At 34.4% G+C, this 21,679-nt stretch overlaps 1 protein-coding gene across 2 annotated transcripts; it reads right to left on the reverse strand.

Annotated features, from left to right (window-relative positions):
• Positions 1–14,733: 14,733 nt before the first annotated feature.
• On the reverse strand, positions 14,734–20,451 carry LOC137725809 (uncharacterized). Of its 2 annotated transcripts, XM_068464604.1 has the most exons (10): positions 20,187–20,451; positions 19,767–19,847; positions 19,027–19,147; positions 18,802–18,896; positions 18,596–18,667; positions 17,383–17,658; positions 17,103–17,211; positions 16,240–16,426; positions 15,679–15,797; positions 14,734–14,846 (listed from the first exon to the last, which is right to left on the reverse strand). In XM_068464604.1, the coding sequence occupies exons 1-9, from the start codon at positions 20,208–20,210 to the stop codon at positions 15,707–15,709; spliced, it is 1,056 nt and encodes a 351-aa protein (XP_068320705.1). In that variant the 5' UTR covers positions 20,211–20,451; the 3' UTR covers positions 14,734–14,846; positions 15,679–15,706. The 2 variants fall into 2 exon arrangements, with proteins under 2 accessions (XP_068320705.1, XP_068320704.1); XM_068464603.1 differs by lacking the exon at positions 14,734–14,846 and having other exon boundaries at positions 15,172–15,797; positions 20,187–20,450.
• Between the last annotated feature and the right edge of the window lie 1,228 nt (positions 20,452–21,679).

The raw sequence follows: 21,679 nt of genomic DNA on the forward strand, positions 1-21,679 counted from the left end.
CTTTCCCTTTTTATTTTGAAAATCTTTTTTAGACTTTCGAAAAGGTTTCTTGTTTGAAGATGGTTTTTCATAAAATTTATTTGTTTGAAAATGTTTGTTGGAAGATCTTTGTTTTTATAAAATCTAGATTGATGTTTAGAAAACTTGCTGGTTTGTTGGAGGTAAACCATATTGTTCACAAAATGTTCCAAGTTCGTATTTAGCAATAGATTTATCTTTATGAACTTGTTTTGAAATCTTCATGTCGATACACATTTTCAATCCTTCCTTTTGAATAACATTAACTATGTTACCATAAGTAAGGGTATGATAAGGTATGACACCTTCTTCATTTACTAAAACATTTCGAATTTTGTGAGCAAAAAGATTTGGTAAACCATTGATAAATTTTTCTTTCCAAAAAGGTTGATTACTATCTTCCCGAAGCATAACTCTGGATATGAAAACATCTTTATACCATCTGAAATCACTTAAGATTGGACACCTTAAGTTACTCAGTTGGTCGTGAATACGCGTAGTAATGTTACTGGTGTTCCTATAAAGTGTTCTATAATCGTATAAAGTAAAGTATTTACTCCGTCGGGTATTCCCTGTCCTATCGTTTCGTCAAAAATGGGAAATCCTTCCTCATCTTTTTTGACCGCAAAGCGTATTTCATCTCTGGACTGAGAAGTTAAGTGCTTCTCCCACCAAGAATGAAGCATTCCCGTGAAGCCAGTGACGAGAAGATCAACGATTTGTGTTTGTGTAAAATTGTGATTTGAAATGTAGCTATTAGCAACCATGGACATGTGTTGAAGTTTGTTCAAAAGTTCTTGTTCGGATAAGCCATCTATGTTCCACTCATAAAGTTTGTCGGCTGAAACTGAAAATTGATTTTGAATATTTCGTTCTTCAAATTGAAGGTCACGAGGAGTTGGCCTGGGATACTAGTTTTTTGTGAGAGAAGTAGGGTTGACCGGATGAGTACGAATACGTTTTAAATCAAGAGTTGGTTGAATATCAATGTTATGAAAAGCATTTTCAATATTTTGAATAGCAGAACTAGTTTCCGTGTCCTGAGAAGAATCTGGATCAGATATGTTTTCTTCTTCGACAGAAACATCATTGTTTTGCAAAACACTAACAACTTTCTCTTTTTTGAGCTCAGTGAGCATATGATCAATTTTTTGTAAAGTAGTCATGGATTTTAAAGCAGTGGAACTTGAAGAAGTATCAGTAAAATTTACTAAAGGTTTTTCTTTTTGAGAAGATTTTGGTTGAGACAATTTGTCGATTTTGGTTTCAATTTTGTCTAACTGTCTTCCAATAGTATGAAGACTTTGGTTTGTAAAATTATTCTGTTCAATGACAGGTTTAAAACCAGAATCTTCTTTTGGAATTTTGAAAGGAGTTGCGGGAATGTTGGTATTAACGGTGGAAATCAAAATAGTTTCTTTGGGAGGATGACTAGAAGAAATCAAAGTTTTGTCTTCCTTAACCCAATTTTCTTTGGTAACAACCGTAACTTTATTTTTTGTTTAATAATGTTTTTCAATAAAATCAAAGAAAGATATTTCAAATTGGTATTGTTCTACAAAAGCTTTCCATTCAGCATATATGGCTAGCTTTTCTTGATCACAATACTTTTTTCTAAAAATATTTCTTCTGGGGATGTTTTCCTCAGAAGCGATTTCAGCTTTAAGCTTCCTCCATCATATTTTATGTGGTTTGTTTAAAACAAGTAATTGGTGATTCACCGATGTTGTTTTAAAATCAGAAGGAGTTGGAGAAGTGGGTTCTTCTTGGTTTGGAGGGTGATAAATAGGATATGCAACTTGTGAAGAAGTGTCAACAGACTTTAATTTGAGCAAATCATTGACTACATCTTGTTGTGCAGCTTCCTGCTCTTTTAACTTTTTGTTTACTAACGATTTGATCAAATCTTGATCTCGACCCAGTCTATCGGTTGACGTGGATCCAGAAAAAGACTGTCTGCTAGGAGCAAAAGATTTGTGTGACAAAACTGATTCACAAGATTTTCTTGCTGGACGATCAAAATTGATTTTAAGTGTGCCGTCAAAATATTGTTCAATGTTGTCGAGATTAACGAGGCTGTTTTGGACGGAAACCGGCTTACTTTCATTAATTAAACACCAATATGAAGGGAGACTGATGTCTGACCACCTAATGGTTCTTGGTACTCTTATGTTTGCGCTTTCTTGGGTTGTTTGGATTAAAAGAGTGTGGTCGCGAGGACTTTTGTTTAAAGCTTGAAAATTCATGTTTGTGCCAGTGACTTTGTAATAAATTCTAAAAATAAGTGCCAAGGGTTGTGTTCCTTCCAGGACTTGGTACCCGGAGGTTTTGATATTGAGAGTAAGAGCTTTTAAAACATGTGGATCTGAAAGACTTATTGTGAGATCGGGAAAACAATCAAAATGGATAGGTCCGTTGTAAAGACTAGATTCGATCATTCCTAGTATACTATCGTTGAAATCAATAAATCGAGCGTCGCGTAAACATAAAAGGATAGAAGTGTTAAGACCTTTTCGCGTTAATGGTTTAACCACGATTTGAACTAAACCAATATGAAGATAGTTATAACCATTTTTGCGATGCGCTTTGATTTGTTCTGGAGAAAATAATTGACAAGTCTCATGTTCTTTGCTAAGAGCATAAGCCTTTTCAACTGTTTTGACGTGATGTTCGGATTTAAAAGAGGTCAAAGACCATTTTTTCTTGTAAATATTTTGGGTTGAAACTTTTGGAATGTTCCAGTCGGAAAAATCAATACTTTCGTCTGTTTGAAAATCCAGTTTTTGTTCTTCATTGACAATGTCAGGTATAGTTCCTAAGTTGGATCTAGAGCTAGTGCTGGCCATTGAACTAGATCTAAATAATCTACTCATGATATGCACAAAACAAGTATATTATATGCAAGACTTAAAAGATTCACCTTCTTCGTATGTCTAGACTCTTCCCCCGCTTATGCCTCTCCTGGGACTTATTGTTTGGCCCACGTCTTACTGTTTGGCTGGAAGAAAGAAGAACTGAGGACCGACGATTAAGAAATGCAGATAAGATACAAGTATGTGGATAACAATGAACAGATTAGATAGATAAATATATATATATATATATATATAGCCAAGTGGTTGGTAATTGCATTAGCATCTATCTAATCTGTTCATCGTTATTCACATACTTGTATCTTATCTGCATTTCTTAATCGTCGGTCCTCAGTTCTTCTTTCTTCCAGCCAAACAGTAAGACGTGGTCCAAACAATAAGTCCCAGGAGAGGCATGAGCGGGGGAAGAGTCTAGACATACGAGGAAGGTGAATCTTTTAAGTCTTGCATATAGTATACTTGTTTTGTGCATTTCATGAATAGATTATTTAGATCTAGTTCAATGGCCAGCACTAGCTCTAGATTCACCTTAGGAACTATACCTGACATTGTCAATGAAGAACAAAAACTGGATTTTCAAACAGACGAAAGTATTGATTTTTCCGACTGGAACATTCCAAAAGTTTCAACCCAAAATATTTACAAGAAAAAATGGTCTTTGACCTCTTTTAAATCCGAACATCACGTCAAAACAGTTGAGAAGGCTTATGCTCTTAGCAAAGAACATGAGACTTGTCAATTATTTTCTCCAGAACAAATCAAAGCGCATCGCAAAAACGGTCATAACTATCTTCACATTGGTTTAGTTCAAATCGCTGTTAAACCTTTAACACGAAAATGACTTAATACGTCTATTCTTTTATGTCTTCGTGACGCCCGATTTACTGATTTTAACGATAGTATTCTTGGAATGATTGAATCAAGTCTTTATAACGGACCTATCCATTTTGATTGTTTTCCAGATCTCAAAATAAGTCTTTCAGACCCACATGTTTTAAAAGCTCTTACTCTCAATATCAAAACCTCTGGGTACCAAGTCCTGGAAGGAACACAACCTTTGGCACTTATTTTTAGAATTTATTACAAAGTTACTGGCACAAACATGAATTTTCAAGCTTTGAACAAAAGTCCTCGCGACCACACTCTTTTAATCCAAACAACCCAAGAAAGCGCAAACATTAGAGTACCAAGAACCATTAGGTGGTCAGACATCAGTCTCCCCTCAGATTGGTGTTTAATTAATGAAAGTAAGCCGGTTTCCGTCCAAAACATCCTCGTTAATCTCGACAACATTGAACAATATTTTGATGGCACAGTTAGAATCAATTTTGATCGTCCAGCAAGAAAATCTTGTGAATCAGTTTTGTCACACAAATCTTTTACTCCTAGCAGACAGTCTTTTTTTGGATCCACGTCAACCGATAGACTGGGTCGAGATCAAGATTTGATCAAATCTTTAGTAAACAAAAAGTTAAAAGAGCAGGAAGCTGCACAACAAGATCTAGTCAATGATTTACTCAAATTAAAGTCTGTCGACACTTCTTCACAAGTAGCACATCCTGTTTATCATTCTCCAAACCATGAAGAACCCACTTCTCCAACTCCTTCTGATTTTGAAACAACATCGGTGAATCACCAATTACTTGTTTTAAACAAACCACATAAAATCCGATGGAGGAAGCTTAAAGCTGACATCGCTTCTGAGGAAAACATCCCCAGAAGAAATATTTTTAGAAAAAAGTATTGTGATAAAGAAAAGCTAGCCATATATGCCGAATGGAAAGCTTTTGTAGAACAATACCAATTTGAAATATCTTTCTTTGATTTCATTGAAAAACATTATGAAACCAAAAATAAAGTTACGGTTGTTACCAAAGAAAATTGGGTTAAGGAAGACAAAACTTTGATTTCCTCTAGTCATCCTCCCAAAGAAACTATTTTGATTTCCACTGGTAATACCAACATCCCCGCAACCCCTTTCAAAATTCCAAAAGAAGATTCTGGTTTTAAACCTGTCATTGAACAGAACAATTTTACAAACCAAAGTCTTCATACTATTGGAAAACAGTTAGACAAAATTGAAACCAAAATCGACAAATTGTCTCAACCAAAATCTTCTCCAAAAGAAAAACCTTTAGTAAATTTTACTGATACTGCTTCAAGTTCCACTGCTTTAAAATCCATGACTACTTTACAAAAAATTGATCATATGCTCACTGAGCTCAAAAAAGAGAAAGTTGTTAATGTTTTGCAAAACAATGATGTTTCTGTCGAAGAAGAAAATACTTCTGATTCTTCTCAGGACACGGAAACTAGTTCTGCTATCCAAAATATTGAAAATATTTTTCAAAACATTAATCTTCAACCAACTTTTGATTTAAAACGTATTCGCACTCATCCGGTCAACCCTACTTCTCTCACAAAAAACTGGTATCCCAGGCCAACTCCTCCTGACCTTCAATTTGAAGAACGAAATATTCAAAATCAATTTTCAGTTTCAGCCGACAAACTTTATGAGTGGAACATAGATGGCTTATCCGAACAAGAACTTTTGAACAAACTTCAACACATGTCCATGGTTGCTAATAGCTACATTTCAAATCACAATTTTACACAAACACAAATCGTTGATCTTCTCGTCACTGGTTTCACTGGAATGCTTCATTCTTGGTGGGAGAAGCACTTAACTTCTCAGTCCAGAGATGAAATACGTTTTGCGGTCAAAAAAGATGAGGAAGGATTTCCCATTTTTGACGAAACGATAGGACAGGGAATAGCCGACGGCATAAATACTTTACTTTATACGATTATAGAACACTTTATAGGAACACCCAGCAACGTTACTACGCGTATTCACGACCAACTGAGTAATTTAAGGTGTCCAACCTTAAGTGATTTCAGATGGTATAAAGATGTTTTCATATCCAGAGTTATGCTTCGGGAAGATAGTAATCAACCTTTTTGGAAAGAAAAATTTATCAATGGTTTACCAAATCTTTTTGCTCACAAAATTCGAAATGTTTTAGTAAATGAAGAAGGAGTCATACCTTATCATACCCTTACTTATGGTAACATAGTTAATGTTATTCAAAAGGAAGGATTGAAAATGTGTATCGACATGAAGATTTCAAAACAAGTTCATAAAGATAAATCTATTGCTAAATACGAACTTGGAACATTTTGTGAACCATACGGTTTACCTCCAATCGCTCATTCGAGTAAAAAGAAAAAAGCCCAACAAACCAGCAAGTTTTTTAAACATCAATCCAGATTTTATAAAAACAAAAGATCTTCCAACAAAGCTTTTCAGACAAATAAATTTTATGAAAAGCCATCTTCAAACAAAAAACCTTTTCGAAAGTCTAAAAAGGATTTTCAAAATAAAAAGGGAAAGTGTTACAAGTGTGGTAAATTTGGTCATTTTGCAAATGAATGCAAGGTTAAAAAGGTTATTAACCAACTAAAAATCTCTGAAGAAGAGAAGGTTCAACTTATCCAGGCTTTAGAAATTAGAAATACCGACTCTAGTCAATCTGATAAAAATCCCGATTTTTCCATCTCCGACTCTAGCAGTTCTAGCGACGTCTCCTCGCCAAACATTAAGTTTGGGTGCACAGACACTTGTTGTAACAAAATTTCAATGCTTAATAAGCAAGAAGAACAAGAAGAGTTTTTAATGGAATTAATTAGTAAAGTTGATGACCCTGATTTAAAATCTTTTTATTTGAAAAAACTCAAAAATTTGATTTCTTCTCATGAACCTGGCACTAGTCAAATTTCTTCTCAAAAGATTTCTCTCAGTACCACTTTGGAACGTTTTAATAAAAATAAAAAGGACATCACCCTCAAAGATCTGCAAAAAGAAGTTAATCAAATCAAATCGGAAATTAAGTTTTTAAAATCCGAAAATACCGAAATTCGTTCACAACTCAGTAGAGTACGTACGCAAGAACTCGTCCAAGAACAAAATGGTTCTTCCTCAAATTCCGATTCCGACGCTCACTCGGCTAAATCTTCTTCTTCAAAAGAACTTGTTTTAAGTCTTTTAGATAAAATAAGAATTCGAAAATGGTATTCTAAAGTTACGATAGTAATCGAAGATTTTCATTTAGAAACCATCGCTTTAATTGATTCAGGTGCAGATTTAAATTGCATTCAAGAAGGATTAATACCTACTAAATATTTTCACAAGTCTACGGAAACACTTAGCGCTGCAAATCAATCCCCGATGAAATTAAAATATGAAATTCCCAAAGCCCATGTTTGTCAACAAAATATTTGTTTTAAAACTCCATTTGTTTTAATCAAAAATATTTCTGATCCAGTTATTTTGGGACTCCCTTTCATTGCATTAATTTATCCTTTCAAAGTTCATCATAACTGTATTTCTACCAAGGTTTTTAGCCAAAACATTACTTTTGAATTTTGCATGGAAACAGATCTTAAAAAGTTAAAACAACTTCAAAAAGATAATGTTTCGAAAACTCTCAACCAGATTACTGCAAAATCCCAACAAATTGCTTTTTTTACAGGAAGAAATTCTTCACAAAAGAATTGAAGAACAATTAACAAACAAATCTTTATTAGATTCTATTCGCCAGTTTTCTGATAAGCTTACTAAAGAAATTTGTTCCGATCTGCCAAAAAAAGAAATTTGTTCCGATCTTCCAAATGCTTTTTGGCACAGAAAACAACATATTGTTAAACTACCTTATGTTAAAGATTTTATTGAGTCAAAAATCCCCACAAAAGCACGACCGATTCAAATGAATCAAGAAGTTTTAGAGTTTTGTAAAACTGAAATTAATCAACTTTTAGAAAAAGGAATTATCCGTAAAAGCAAATCTCCATGGTCTTGCCCTGCTTTTTATGTCCAGAAAAACGCAGAATTAGAACGCGGTGCTCCACGACTGGTTATCAACTACAAACCATTGAATGATGTTTTAGAATGGATCCGATATCCAATTCCTAACAAAAGAGATTTGATAAAAAGACTTTCTCAGGCCACTGTTTTTTCTAAATTTGATATGAAATCAGGTTTTTGGCAAATTCAAATTCATGAATCTGATAAATACAAAACTGCTTTTGTAACTACTTTCGGACATTACGAGTGGAATGTAATGCCTTTCGGCTTGAAAAATGCACCAAGTGAATTTCAAAATATCATGAATGAAATTTTTAATCAATACAGCCATTTTTCGATTGTTTATATTGATGATGTATTAATTTTCTCAAAATCAATAGAAGAGCATTGGAAGCATTTGCATGCATTTGTTAGGATCATTAGGTCCAATGGGTTAGTTGTTTCGGCATCTAAGATTAAGTTATTTCAAACCAAAGTTAGATTTTTAGGTTACCATATTTACAGGTCTACCATTCAACCAATAGATCGAGTCATCCAGTTTGCTGATAAATTTCCAGATCAAATTATTGATAAAACCCAGCTTCAAAGATTCCTTGGATCTCTCAATTATGTTTCAGAATTTTATCCTCATCTGCGTCAACAATGTAAGCCCTTGTTTGATCGTCTCAAGGAAAATCCTCCATCATGGTCACAAAATCATACTTTCATTGTCAAACAGATCAAAAATCATGTCAAGACTTTGCCTTGCCTTGGCATTCCAACTCCCGGCTCTCTCAAAATAGTCGAAACCGACGCATCTGAAATCGGTTATGGAGGTATCCTTAAACAAAAAATTTCTTCCGAAGCTCCTGAACAAATTGTTCGTTTCCATTCAGGAGTTTGGAATTCTGCTCAAACTAATTATAGTACTATTAAAAAAGAGATTTTATCTATTGTATTATGTATTAGCAAATTCCAAGATGATTTATTAAATCAAAAATTTTTAGTTCGTGTTGATTGCAAATCTGCAAAACATGTTTTACAAAAAGATGTTCAAAATATTGCATCAAAACAGATTTTTGCACGCTGGCAAGCCATATTAAGTATTTTTGATTTTGATATTGAATACATTAAAGGCAGCCAGAATTGCATCCCAGATTTTCTAACCAGAGAATTTTTGCAGGGGAAGAATGGGTACTAATCCTACTCAGCAACGAAGGCTCCCGGCCACCCTTACCCAAACCCCAGCACCAGTAAAACAAGAGTCTATTCCCGACTCTTCATCGGCCCTCGCCATTACAAACAGATTTACTCCCTTAGGATCAACAGTAGGAAATATCCGACCAAATTACCAAACGGCCTTAGCCACCCCTTATGATCCTTACTCATCAGTTCGTTCTCCAGCTCCCTCACAACCAAAAACACCTAGCTATGCTAAAACATCACCATATGTCCAGAACCCTCATTCTGAAAAGCTTTTTAGCATTCCTCTTCATATTGACAAAAACCAACCCCCAGAGCGCATTGCCAAATTACTCATTCCACCAAATTTTCATTTCTTACCAACTGAATCCTATAAAAGCCTAAAATATTACCAGGCTATCCTTTCAGAAACAGAAAGCATTGCTATTAAGCTAATTTACAGTACCACTCACCAAAACAAAATATTGTATCATTCACTCCATATTGGAAAATTCCTTACCGAACTCGAATGGGGAATTCCCCTTTTTCACACAAAACCCCTTCATACTCAGCATGTTCTCATCCCAAACAATCATTACAATTACTATGATTATATCCAAGCATGGACCAACATTTTTCTCCACCAGACAGAAGACTTTAGTCATTCATGGTTCATAACTTTTGATAAGAATTTCAGATTGCGGTTTCCTGCATGGTTTCCAGATTGGTGGGCTTCCCATGGCCCAAGCTCTTCCATCATTCCAGATGACCTTCGTCATGTTCTCACAAACAACTTCCAGCCCAGTTTTGACAGAAGTCGTTTCGACAACAGAGTTACTATTTTTTCACTGCTCATGGCCAAGTACAAGATCCCATGGATTCTCAAATGGAACTTTGAAATGGACACCGGTAGTATTTACAGAACCAGATGGGTAAAATGGTGGGATAAATTCAACCACCAAAAAATTATTGATCTTGTAAAAGTGGAATTTCCCCAGGCATCTTTTCAGGCACTGCCAATCAAAGTTTCATCTTCGTCCTCACAAGCTTTGCCAGTTCATCAGCAATTTCCTGAATTACCAAAAGCTCAGGAACCAGTTCAGTCCTTATCAGACATTAGTCCATCTTCCTCTCTCAAAGGAATTTCCAAGTCAGCCAAGTCCTCCAGTTCAAAGAAAGAAAAAACTACCCAACTGCTGGATATGGCTCATCTGCTAATGGCGGAAGCAGCATTGCTGCAAAAGAAAAAAGGTTCAGACTCAGATTCAGATAATTCTGATGCCTCGTCTCAGCTTCCCGCCAAATGGGCTGATCAAGCAGATTTTCAAGATGCCCAGGACCCATTTGATATCTGAGAAGCAATATTTGCCCATGTGATTGTGTCAGCCCAGCAACATCATCAGCAGTAGCTGTTTTCATCTCTTCCGCAAAAGACAAAGCATTATTCTTCAATAGTGAAAAACAAAAAGGTCACTATTCACAATAGTGAAAACAAAAATGTCACTATTCACAATAGTGAAAAACAAAAAGGTCACTATTCATTTAACTTTTGTAAAAGAATCAAAGCATCTTCACTATTCTTTCACCCGGCTTTAGCAGACAGCGGGATTCCCAGATCATTTGGCCAAGTCTCATTCAACCTCCTCGCTCTATATAACGAGGATTCATCTTCAGAAGAAGAATAAGTTTTTAACTTCAAAAGCTCAGTCTCTGAGATTATTCAAACACTTGTAATACATATATATTATTCAGGATGCCTGCGAGCTCCATCTCTTTGTTTACTTGTTTCATCTGCCATTAGGCAATACCTGTTTGTTATCTGCATTGCAGTAAGTTTTCAATAAAACTTATTTTCCAAATATATTTGCATCATTACATTTAATTCATTACTTTGATATGCTACTCTGTTTTTATATGTTTTATTTCTGCACTTTAAATTCTATGGATGGCTATGCCTCCTGCTGCTATTTTATGTTTTACTTCCGCACTTTACATTCTATGGCCGGCTTTGCCGCCTGTTGTTAGTTCCGCCCCATTTATATATATATATATATATATATATATATATATATATATAGCATGATCATGATCACAATGCTTTTTTGGCAAAGTTGTCAACCGGTTGTACTGTCATTCACTTGTTACGGGTTCAACTCCACACTTGCTCATGTTTATTAATTTTGATTTCTTTCCTATTGGGCATTGTCCGGGTAACCATTTTGGGCATTTTTTAAAGAAAAACTAATGAAAAGGACTTGAAAATTTTGAGTTTTAACGATAAGGATAAAATAAAGGGTACAATGAATAGTACTAGAATTGATTTTTTAGTGTAAAAATGGTTTTTCGTTTAAGTGAACAGTACCGGGAGCTTTTCATTAAACTTCCCCTTTTTTTAAGCTAGACTACTTGTTTCTTTTTTGGAATATTTGTAGTTTAATTTCTATCATTGTTTGTTCAAAAAAAAAAAAAAAACATTTCTTTTATTATATAACATAACTTTTGCGAATAAATCTACAATTGGTAATATCATAATAAATTAAAATTCTTAAAAGTTTAAAAATATAATCTTTAACAGCCCATTCCTTATATGACACCATTTAATAGAATACATGTAATAATAAGAATCGTTTATTCTTTTGATCACCGTTTAAAAGTTATCAAATTATAAGTTTCATCAATTTGAAGGCTTTAGTCATCTATATATCAAGGGAAGTGTTATTGGCACTCCAAAAATCTCATTCTACACTCCTCACAAGTGTATTTTTCTTTCCAAATATAGAAAGTTTGGAGTGTAAAATGAGATTTTTGGAGTGTCAATAACAATTCCCTATATCAAAAGAAAATTATAATACAACTTTGCTCATACCTACCGTTAGAGAAACGAATCACGAATCTTGAATTTTCAACTAATCTAATGGCAACCAACCGAGAGCTGAGGGGGGACGGGTGGGGGGGTGGTGAGAATTATCCTTGCTTTAGAGCGTGAGCAAAAATGCAATAAAAATAACATTTCATTGTAAGATGCTATCAATATCATAACCAGTTATTCGTTTAACACAAAATTTTCATGAGATGAACTCTAGATGCTAATAAATATCATTAATGGTTATGATTATGGTATTTGTACGGTGATACGATAACTACATAGCCATCATTCCATGCTTTTTGTATTTAAAAATTAAGGAGTTTCGAACAAAAAAAACATAGGATTTCATATAGGTGCATACCACCACATTATGCTTCATGTTGTTTTTTTCTTTATATCAATTTAATCCATAATTAAAAAAATAAAAACTATAAAAGAAAATGTAGCAATCAAAATTTTAAATCATGTAAGGGCCCCCATTTGAGTCCCACACAGGGCCTCCAAAATCTCAAGACCGATTATGGTGGACTATATGGATATAATGCTTAATTTTCCAGTGTCTCCATCCCTAGAGCATATTTTGCCAAGGCATTTTAGGACAACTAAGATATATGATCTAGTGACATCAGTGCTGAAGTATTGCAATCTAAAGAAGGGAAGTGAAATGAGCTGGACAATACGCTTAGTTGTAGCTAAATTTTATATCCAAACCAAAATAATTAGTGTGTTTCAAATAAAAAAAAAAAAAAAACCCCAAAATAATTAGTGGCCCTTGAAGATAATGAAGAGGGGATCAAGACTACTAAATAATAAGGAATTCTGCAAATTTTTAGTGCCTCTTTGTTAATTATATTATGTCAATTACTGTAATCATAATCATCAGCTATTATTGTGTCAGCCTTGCAGCCATCTCTAGGTAGTCATTCGGAGGAGGTCTCAAGTTCAAATTGAACAAAAGTTGTTGCGCCAGTTATATGTTTAGTGGTTTTTCTACAGTGAGAGGTTTTATATTCGAATATTGTGGATGATTAATTTAATACCAATTTATTCTCTTATCCGTTAATGTAAATATATCATTGTATAAAAATATATATATAGAATACCGAAAAACTAAGCAAACATATATTTACAGGTTGTATAGATTATGTGTAAGTATCCATTAATTAAACTGAAGAGAACTACAATTATGTATCAATAACCAATTGTAGTTGTAAAGTTTAAAGTTTGAGTGGTAAGATTAATACTTATATTGGAAGTTAATCCTCCACTATAAAACAATTGAAATATAAAGAGTAGCTTAATTATGTGTGATATCTTTTTTATTTTTTTTTATTTTTTACAATGTGAGATTTAACTCTCAACACTACACTTTATACTCACACACAAAGGTTGGGATTCTCATCATCTGGCTTTCCCCTTATTTTTAACAAGAAAAGTTGATTCTAATAATATTAGCAAGAGACAAGAGATCCATGTTGATGACTCAAAGTGTCATCAGGTCGTTTTTTAGTTGCTGCCTCCTCTAGAGAAACCATGTTAATTATATAGTTTAATAGTTTTCATAAAATATCTGGTACATAAGGTCATTCTTTGGTTTATTGTAACTACAAAATATTAGATTATCTCTAATCCTTTGGCCTTCAGTAAAAGAAAAAGAAAATGAAGGAGAATTGTGTCTAACTTTAAAGATTATATCCTGGCAGAGAATATTACAAGACTAATAATTAAGAATTCATTCACTTCCAAACTCAAAAGATTTTTTTTAATTAATTAAGTTTCCCCTAGTCCATAATAAATAAATTAAGCAAACTAAGCTTGTTTAAAATCTTGTGACATTCGGGGACCCTTGCCCCAGAGTGTGTCGGTGGCCATTGCCAAATGACATTGACATATTTGAAATTATAAAATCGTGACAAGCTCTATGCATTATGGGATGGAAGTTTCATGTCTTGTAGCACAAGTTATACAACTATGTCAACTAACCAACACGTACAGATCGAACTGTGCAGTGGCCTTTCTTCTTTTAACTTCGATTACAAGGAAGAGTAATATTGAATTGCCCGTAATTGTCGTTGAGAACGAGTGTGGGAGGAAGTGTTTTGGGAAACGAAAACGGTTTTATTAAAACATTGTGAAAAAATATGAACTTTAAAGAGAGCATTCTAAATTAAAGTTGTAGCATTCTTAAAAATAAAAACACCCAAAAGCTAAAAACAATGTCAACTTGGCCAATTCAATATACCATATTGACAAATTCGTGGGCATGACAAACATAAAAAGTAGCAAGGGAACGTAGCCAAAGCTTGATATCATCTATTACCAAACTCAATGAAGAAACACCATATAAGATGACTGAACCACCACTCCAAAGTCAAAATATCTTGGATCCTGACAATTAGAAATTCAATCACTTCATAGCCTGCTACAGGAAAGTTTATGAAGCGCAAAACCATTAATAAAAATAGCAAGGACACTATTTGAAATTGGCATTTTGATTGTAATTGGCATTTTCCTAATCCGAAACCTTGGTGTGTTAGTTGAGTTTTATCTATAAGAATTGTTTCAAGCTATTCCAGTTGAAGATAAATATCAACGCTCAAATCAAACCGAGGATTATTGTTCTAAACTAACTACCATAATCTCAAATTTAGAACGACAAGTGTGACTTAAACCTCCAACCTCTTCTCTCTCCCTTCTCTAGCCTTTGTCACACAGCCTAAATTGCGTTTTTAGTGAGTTAAAATCAGTGGGGGAATATGACTGTCTTTTGATGTTTTAAAATTTTAGTATAAGGCCTTTTACTTTTTAGATATTGATAGTCATTAGACTCATTACCCACATTAATCAATAACTTGTGTCAATATTTTCATATGGATCTCGCAATTATTTATACGCAGGACAATTGATAAATCAATTAATAATTTTGTAATGTAGATGTTTGGTTTAAACACAACACCCCTTGTGAGAGTTAGTTTTTCAGATGTTTTAGAGGCTTGACACTTGAGCCTTCGGTCACGCTTGGTGAATCTCCAGATTGTTGTTTGAATGTGTCCCATTGTTGCCTCTGCCAACACAAAACATGTATAAGTTTTAGACTTGTCCCACAAGTAATTTAACCTCTCAATCAAACAATTATGTCAAAAGTGTACTGATGCCTTGCTGATTAAGGACTTTTAACTCAATGTTGTATTAATGGTAGCCGAGACAACATAAACTGGTTGTATTCCAGTACTTCAAAATTAATATCACCAAAAGCAATTTCATTCGTTTTCGTTTTAAAAGAACTTATAAACGAGTCCTAAGGCTACAACATTTTGACGAGTCGAAAGGTCTCAGAGCCAAGCACTGTTCATTTCTCCTAAAATAAAGGCCCAAATATTTCCCTTACGAACTTTTATTGGGCCGAACCTCTCAGGCCTAATGATATTTTCTCTCAAATGTTTTTAAAATGGTTGACTTCGATCAGATTTTGGCATAAATGCAACAAAAAGAGAAGAGTATGTGGTTAAGTAATAATCCAGGTAAGAAAATGTTTGCGAATACTTTTTGCAATTCAATCAAATCCCATGTATCCCATAAAATACAGAAATCACTACAATCTGCTGGGCTTAATGGACGATTACAACAAAACTTCTGCAATTAACCTGCTTCTCCAATTCGAATTCATACAGATGCAAAATGAAAAATGGCAACGAGAGATCATGGACAAAGAAGCTAATCTTTATAACATTTCACTGTGATCAACCCCGAAATGTGAATTGCTACAATCCGTTTACACGTTTCACTAACAACATGAATGAAGCACGTCCAGACCAAAGAAAAAGAAAAAGAACATTTTGTTGCAGGATCACGACAGGGACCAGGAGGTCTGCACGTAAGGGAAGTATACAACGCACCTGAATTTCACCATACCATATATGAAATTTACCGCTGCTGCTCGTCTTCAGGCATCTCCTCACCAAGACCCCGTTGCACTAATCTGTAATACAAAATACCCATAGTCGCCATGCATGCCCTGCACAAGTTTGTGAAACATTTGCATTAGTAGACTGCAGCTTGTTTTATATGCTGTACAGTGTATTAACACTGCCTTCATGTCTAATGAGTTCTATTAGCAGCTTGGCAACTAGAATACTTTTCCTCGATGATCCATCCATTTATACTTGCAAGAAGATAATAAAATCAGCAGAAGCAAGGAAACAGGATCCAGAAGAACAGGAGTTCCGATTGACCCAAAAACAACTTAACCTCCAATATCACAGGCGAGCATGGCACTAATGAAAATGCCATGGCACACTTAGACAAGTGGCCCCACCCCTCCTTACCCATCGTAAAGAAGATTCAGATTATTTCTGTTTCCAAATTTGTATACCCGTGTTTTCTACTTTCTTAGCCTACAAGAAGAATTAAGTAAACAAATAGAGCAATGACGAAAAATGGGGATGCATGGACATTACATGATTGCTATAACAAGTAGGATTTTTCTTGGATCCATTCTTGATGATTTTTTACTTCGGGGACGGCCTTCTGGGACATCATTTTCAATTGATCCATCTTTGCGCTGGGGTGCAGTCACTGGTAGAGTTGGCAACGCACTTGACCAGAATGGAAGCAATGCTCTAAGAAACTTATGTCGGAATGGGCCTAACATAAAAACCCACAACAAATTAATTTTGCGACACTAGTGTGTCAATTTCATCTAGCAAACACCAAGCAAGAGGAGACGTATTATTAGTAAATGCTAAACTATAACTTTTGTCATCAAATTTCTATAGTCTATTTTCCAATTTTTGTACTTGCGTATTCCATTTTTTTTCTTCAATTGGAAAACTGTGCTTCTTCCATCCACCACAACTGTAATTTAGTTATAACTAAAAATTTGGCATGTATGTGGCAAGAAAATGGCATTGCATATGCTATGACTTACACTGACATCATATACTCGGTTAATGTGCCACATTAGTTAATGGTGCCAAATCAACATATTTAATAACAAAGTTGTAACTATTGTTGATAAAAGAAGGGTCTAACTATATATTGTCTAATAACATTGCTTCAACTAAAAAGAATTAAAATAAACAAAAGAAGGGTCCAATTATACAATTGGGGGAAAAAAAGACAAATTGATACTTAGGCAAAACTTGAAGAAACAAAGGTGTATTTTCGCCTAGCAGAATTATTACAAAACAGTTCTGATCAGAAATGGCTTTACTCATCAAACCAAGTACTACACTGTAAATTTAATGAACAATGCCACAATAAAGAAAATATCATGACTTGAAAATTGACACACAGCACACACAAAAAACTTTCTACTTACCCCTTCGTGAATATTTTTTATGATTCCCATCTTCATCATCAGCATAATATGAAATTTCAGAGTTTTGTCGCTCAACTTGGAATGCACCCTTTCGTGTCGTAGCACCAGGCTAGATTTTGTATCGACAAACAAAATGAAATCATGACCCAATAGAAATAAAACATAAGAAATACATCAAGGTGCGCATACATGACCACAAGTCAAATGACACATATAAAGAAGGTAGGGATTAAGCTTATTAACTAATTAATTCAGCAAAATAACAAAAATTTGGCCTTACCGGACTCATGCTTTTCACATAATTCCCTGCTGAAGTAGGACCTTCTATCTCCACTATGTCTGTCACTGGAAGTATAGAAGGTCCTGCTCCAGTTGTAGCCGAGAAATCAAGTATGCTAGGTCCATCTTTTCCTGCGGATGAGCTAGCATTATTGTCCCTTCCTCCATTCAAAGATGCATTAACAAGTGGATCTGAGGAAAATGCAGGAGGAGGACTACGGGATTCTGTCAACAATGAAACAGGCTGATTTCCAAACAAGTTCTTTTCCAAGCCAGTCTGCACAAAAGCAGAAAAATCTGCTCACATTTAACTATTATAAAGGACAAAAGCAAAGGAACAACTACAACACTAATGCAAAATATGCCTCAAACTTGGCACAACAACCAATGAACAAATACCAAACCATACAACCCTTCATGAAGTGCAAGGAGCACCTTCCAACGGATATTTGGCCCATAAAAATACACATAAATCAGAATTGAAAATGCAGTCATGTAGTTATGCTTTGCCTATGCCAGACTTCAAAGGATTAAGTAGTATTTAATTAATTAATTAATTAATCTATTGCAGAGTATTAACAATTGAATACGCTTACACTTTTTTGTATTAATATCATTCTTAAAAGTTATTTTCCTCTTTATTCTAAAATCTACGGTTAATGTGGTATGTCAGTGCTACTCGTTACTGAAAGAACCACTTCCAACTCACCAAATTACACCCTTCTAACATATTTAGCAAGAAGCATCAAAATCAGTACTGCGACATAGGATAATACATCTGCAACCATGTACTCAAAACATGTCTATGCTGGGGGAGAGAGTCCTCTGCATGTTCCATGTTCCAATTTCCAAACAAATATGATACCTCCTAGTATTTGAAAGATATCTAATAGCTAACTTAATTTCAGTCTAGTATCAAACAAAATAACAGTAAACCCAGAGCCAACCTACACAACCTGTTTCTCTTCACATCATCTCTCTATTTAGATCAAGTTGACAATGACTATGTTACAATTTTAGCAGTATTACAGTGAAGACTAATAGCTACCATTAACACTAAGATTCAGCATTTTCGTATCATTATTATACTGCAATAACGTTCTATTCTGTGATGCAACAAACACCAAGTATGAAAAAAATATTAAGATTTGGTAATCAAATTTCCATTAAATTACTTATTTTATGATAATCTAATTGTCAAAACCAAGCCTTGCCTGCATGATAGCTTCCTTCAACTTTGAATGAAGGCGGGATGCTGAATCTTTTACATTCTTGGGAGGCCATATCTGCACCAACATATAACCATGTCAAAAAGTACCACACTAATAAAAGCAAGTCAGAACATAAATTCTAGATTCATACACTGAACTATGTATTTCTAATTTTAATCAAGACAATACAACAAGAAGGCAAATCTTACCGATGTGGAACATGTAGGACAAACGTATCCAGCTGGTGCAGTATGCGAAGGGAAACTCTTGATATGTGAAACCAGGCAACTTGTATGTATTACATCTATATGAACAACAAGATAAATGTGCATTACAATGTGTAATGAGTTCAAAATTTCCTTTATCCTTTCAAAAACCAAATTTTTTTTCGTTCTATAGATACGTGGCAGTAACTATATCTGCAAATTCCTTACGCAAGCAACCCAGCCGAGTTGTTTGAGAGCCAGTCCCCTCATCCAGATCAACATGACAGAGGCAGCAATTAGGAGGCCAATCATACTCTGCATCTATTACCCATTCTGAATAAGTACGAATCTACAAAAAAATGAGAAGATAAAAACAGATCAGGCCTGAAAGAGCCTTCGAATATTCCTAGTATATGTTACATTAATTTTCTGAAAGTATTAGATACGAATAGTCTAAAACAATTGCCAACAAGCCCCCCATCCCTACCACTTGAGCGAAGGTCAAGAGTCTGTTGTATCATATCTCGGCCTCCCATACCAACCTAAACCTGACAAGATACTTAAGTACCTAAAGTGACCACAAAATGGTCAAACAAAGTCATACTCATATTCAATTAAAAGTTGCTTTTATACTATTAACTGAACCATTACACCTTTAAATCATAGTAAACCTACATGTTAATATTTATTTTTCATATGAACTTCTTTTCATCTCTCTCTCTTCATTACACACAGGCAATAAATGTAAACCAAGTAGAAACATGCATAACCAAATTGAAGTCGAACCCCATTATCCGCACGATTATGGTATGTCGAATTCCAGTCCTACGGCATGATTATAAAACGAGAACAATATTTCTCTATGGTTATCAATGAATCAACAAAACAAACTGTTCACGCAACCTTAATATTACAATACAGAGTTGACCACAAAACATACGCCGGAAAAAGAAGAAAGAAATGCCTACCACGCATATTTGATGTTCGGGAGAACAGATACATTCTCCGCAAACCGGAACCTTGTGCACGAAACAATACAGCTTAGTAGCCTGAAACACCAAAATCCCCAATCTCCATCAGCCTTGGAAATCAATCAACGAAAATAAATAAAAACCACAAGAAGGTATAGGAACTAGGATTTCGAGAATTGGATCACAATCATGAACTTGAACGACAAATCTGAAAATTCCCAAACTACAAGTCAAATGCCGATACTAAAACCAATTCACAATCTTATGGATCGCATTCGTTCCAACATTAGAAATCCGATCCGATCTAAAATTTGAGCTACCAAATCACGCATTTCTCTGTGAATTGAATCGCGAAATGATACAGTAAAATTCTACGACACCAGTTATCGTGTGAGAGAGAAGAGGAGAGAGAGGTACCTTGCGGCATTTGCAGACCACCATTGCAGCACTGAGAGGGAACCAGAGTCGCTAGGGTTTACAATTGGGGAAGGTTTTTAGTGATCGTTGGAGGCCTGCGTTTCTTCCGTTGACGATTCTAACGAAACGCCATCATCAGATTTGCGAAACTTGTCTCTCAGGCAGAGCAGAGATCAGTGCTCACAGGCTCGCGCTAAACTCATACAAGAGATCCGTTATCAGTTTTCCTTTATTTTCTTTTTCTTATTTTTTGCCTTAATTTGATAAATCAACCAACCAACCACCCAACACAAAATCCAAAATCAACTTCGGTCAACTTTGCATCATTTGCATCACCGAGCGGTGGCACTAGTAGTTGGGAACGAATTTTAAGTTATATTTTACACGATATGTTTTGGTTTCGATTTCTAGTACTGATGAGTTATATGATAGTGGCTAGAGGGGGCTGAAATATCTTTATGAGTTTTTCAAATCCCAAAATGGTGAATTATCATGACAAAACCACTATCTAGTTCCCTTATTAATGAAAAAAAAAAAAAAAACTTTGTTGCATTTAGCAAAATGATGACCACCTTAAAACTTTACCCACTCCAACCCTTACAGTAAAACTTAAATTTTAGGTTCTAAACTTACCTGAACTTGCTCCAACTCTTGAGGCAAATATGAGTTCAAACTCAAAACTCATTTATGAGGCAAATTTAGGTCAAGATTCCTCCTAGGTTAGTGAGGCTGATCCACCATCTATGCATATTTTTTTTAGTTTTATATTTATAAATTCATTGAATTCAACGGTAAAAAAAAAAAAAATTTAATGATCCAAATTTAAATCCAACGGCTAAAGTAATTAAATTTTTTTTTATGTGTTTCATATTCTTTTGTAGTGTTCCACAAGTTTCATAGTGTCGATTTAGTGATTTTTCAATATTTATTGGAATCTAAATATTTTTGAGTTAAAATGTCCATAAAATTAAATTAGGATAGTGTACATAATTTTTTTTTTTTTTTTCCCAAAGTTACTTTAAGAAAAAAATTATCCTAAATTCATTCTTTAATAATCTCAGGCTAAAAATTTAACCCAAAAGGGTTGGAGAAGAAAAACTATTTATGGGTTAAAAATTTTAGGTTTTAGCCCAAGGTTGGAGATGGCCTAAGAGAAAATTTTCAGTTCTAATTTGAGCGAGTTATAAACATTAATAAAATTTATATTGTAATAAGTTATAATTTTATAGCTCCTGTGATTAATGTTAAAAAACTTGCTTGACATAATAATAATTGTACACAATACTAAAAATATGCAAGGTCATATAACAATTTAAAATGAAATAAAATATTATTCAGGCGTTTGTGGTATAATGATTTATTCTTTAAGAGTTGTTGTCGTATTTTGAGCTTGTTGACAGGTATTAGCTCGTTGATGTGGACAACTTGTTGTTCAAGTCAAAATATTTTTAGCTTCTCAAGCATGTAATTTGTAGCTTCTTGGCATGAACCTT

Source organism: Pyrus communis, chromosome 2 (assembly GCF_963583255.1).
Source record: "Pyrus communis chromosome 2, drPyrComm1.1, whole genome shotgun sequence".
NCBI classification, from domain to species: domain Eukaryota; kingdom Viridiplantae; phylum Streptophyta; class Magnoliopsida; order Rosales; family Rosaceae; genus Pyrus; species Pyrus communis.

Excerpts from the sequence above, each read along its gene's own strand:
- LOC137725809 (XM_068464604.1), bottom strand. The coding sequence starts at position 20,210 with ATGGTGGTCTGCAAATGCCGCAAG. Across the intron at positions 19,148-19,766 it reads CCGAACATCAAATATGCGTG|ATTCGTACTTATTCAGAATG; the intron begins GTAGGCATTTCT and ends ATTTTTTTGTAG. Across the intron at positions 17,212-17,382 it reads ATGTGAAAAGCATGAGTCCG|CCTGGTGCTACGACACGAAA; the intron begins GTAAGGCCAAAT and ends TACAAAATCTAG.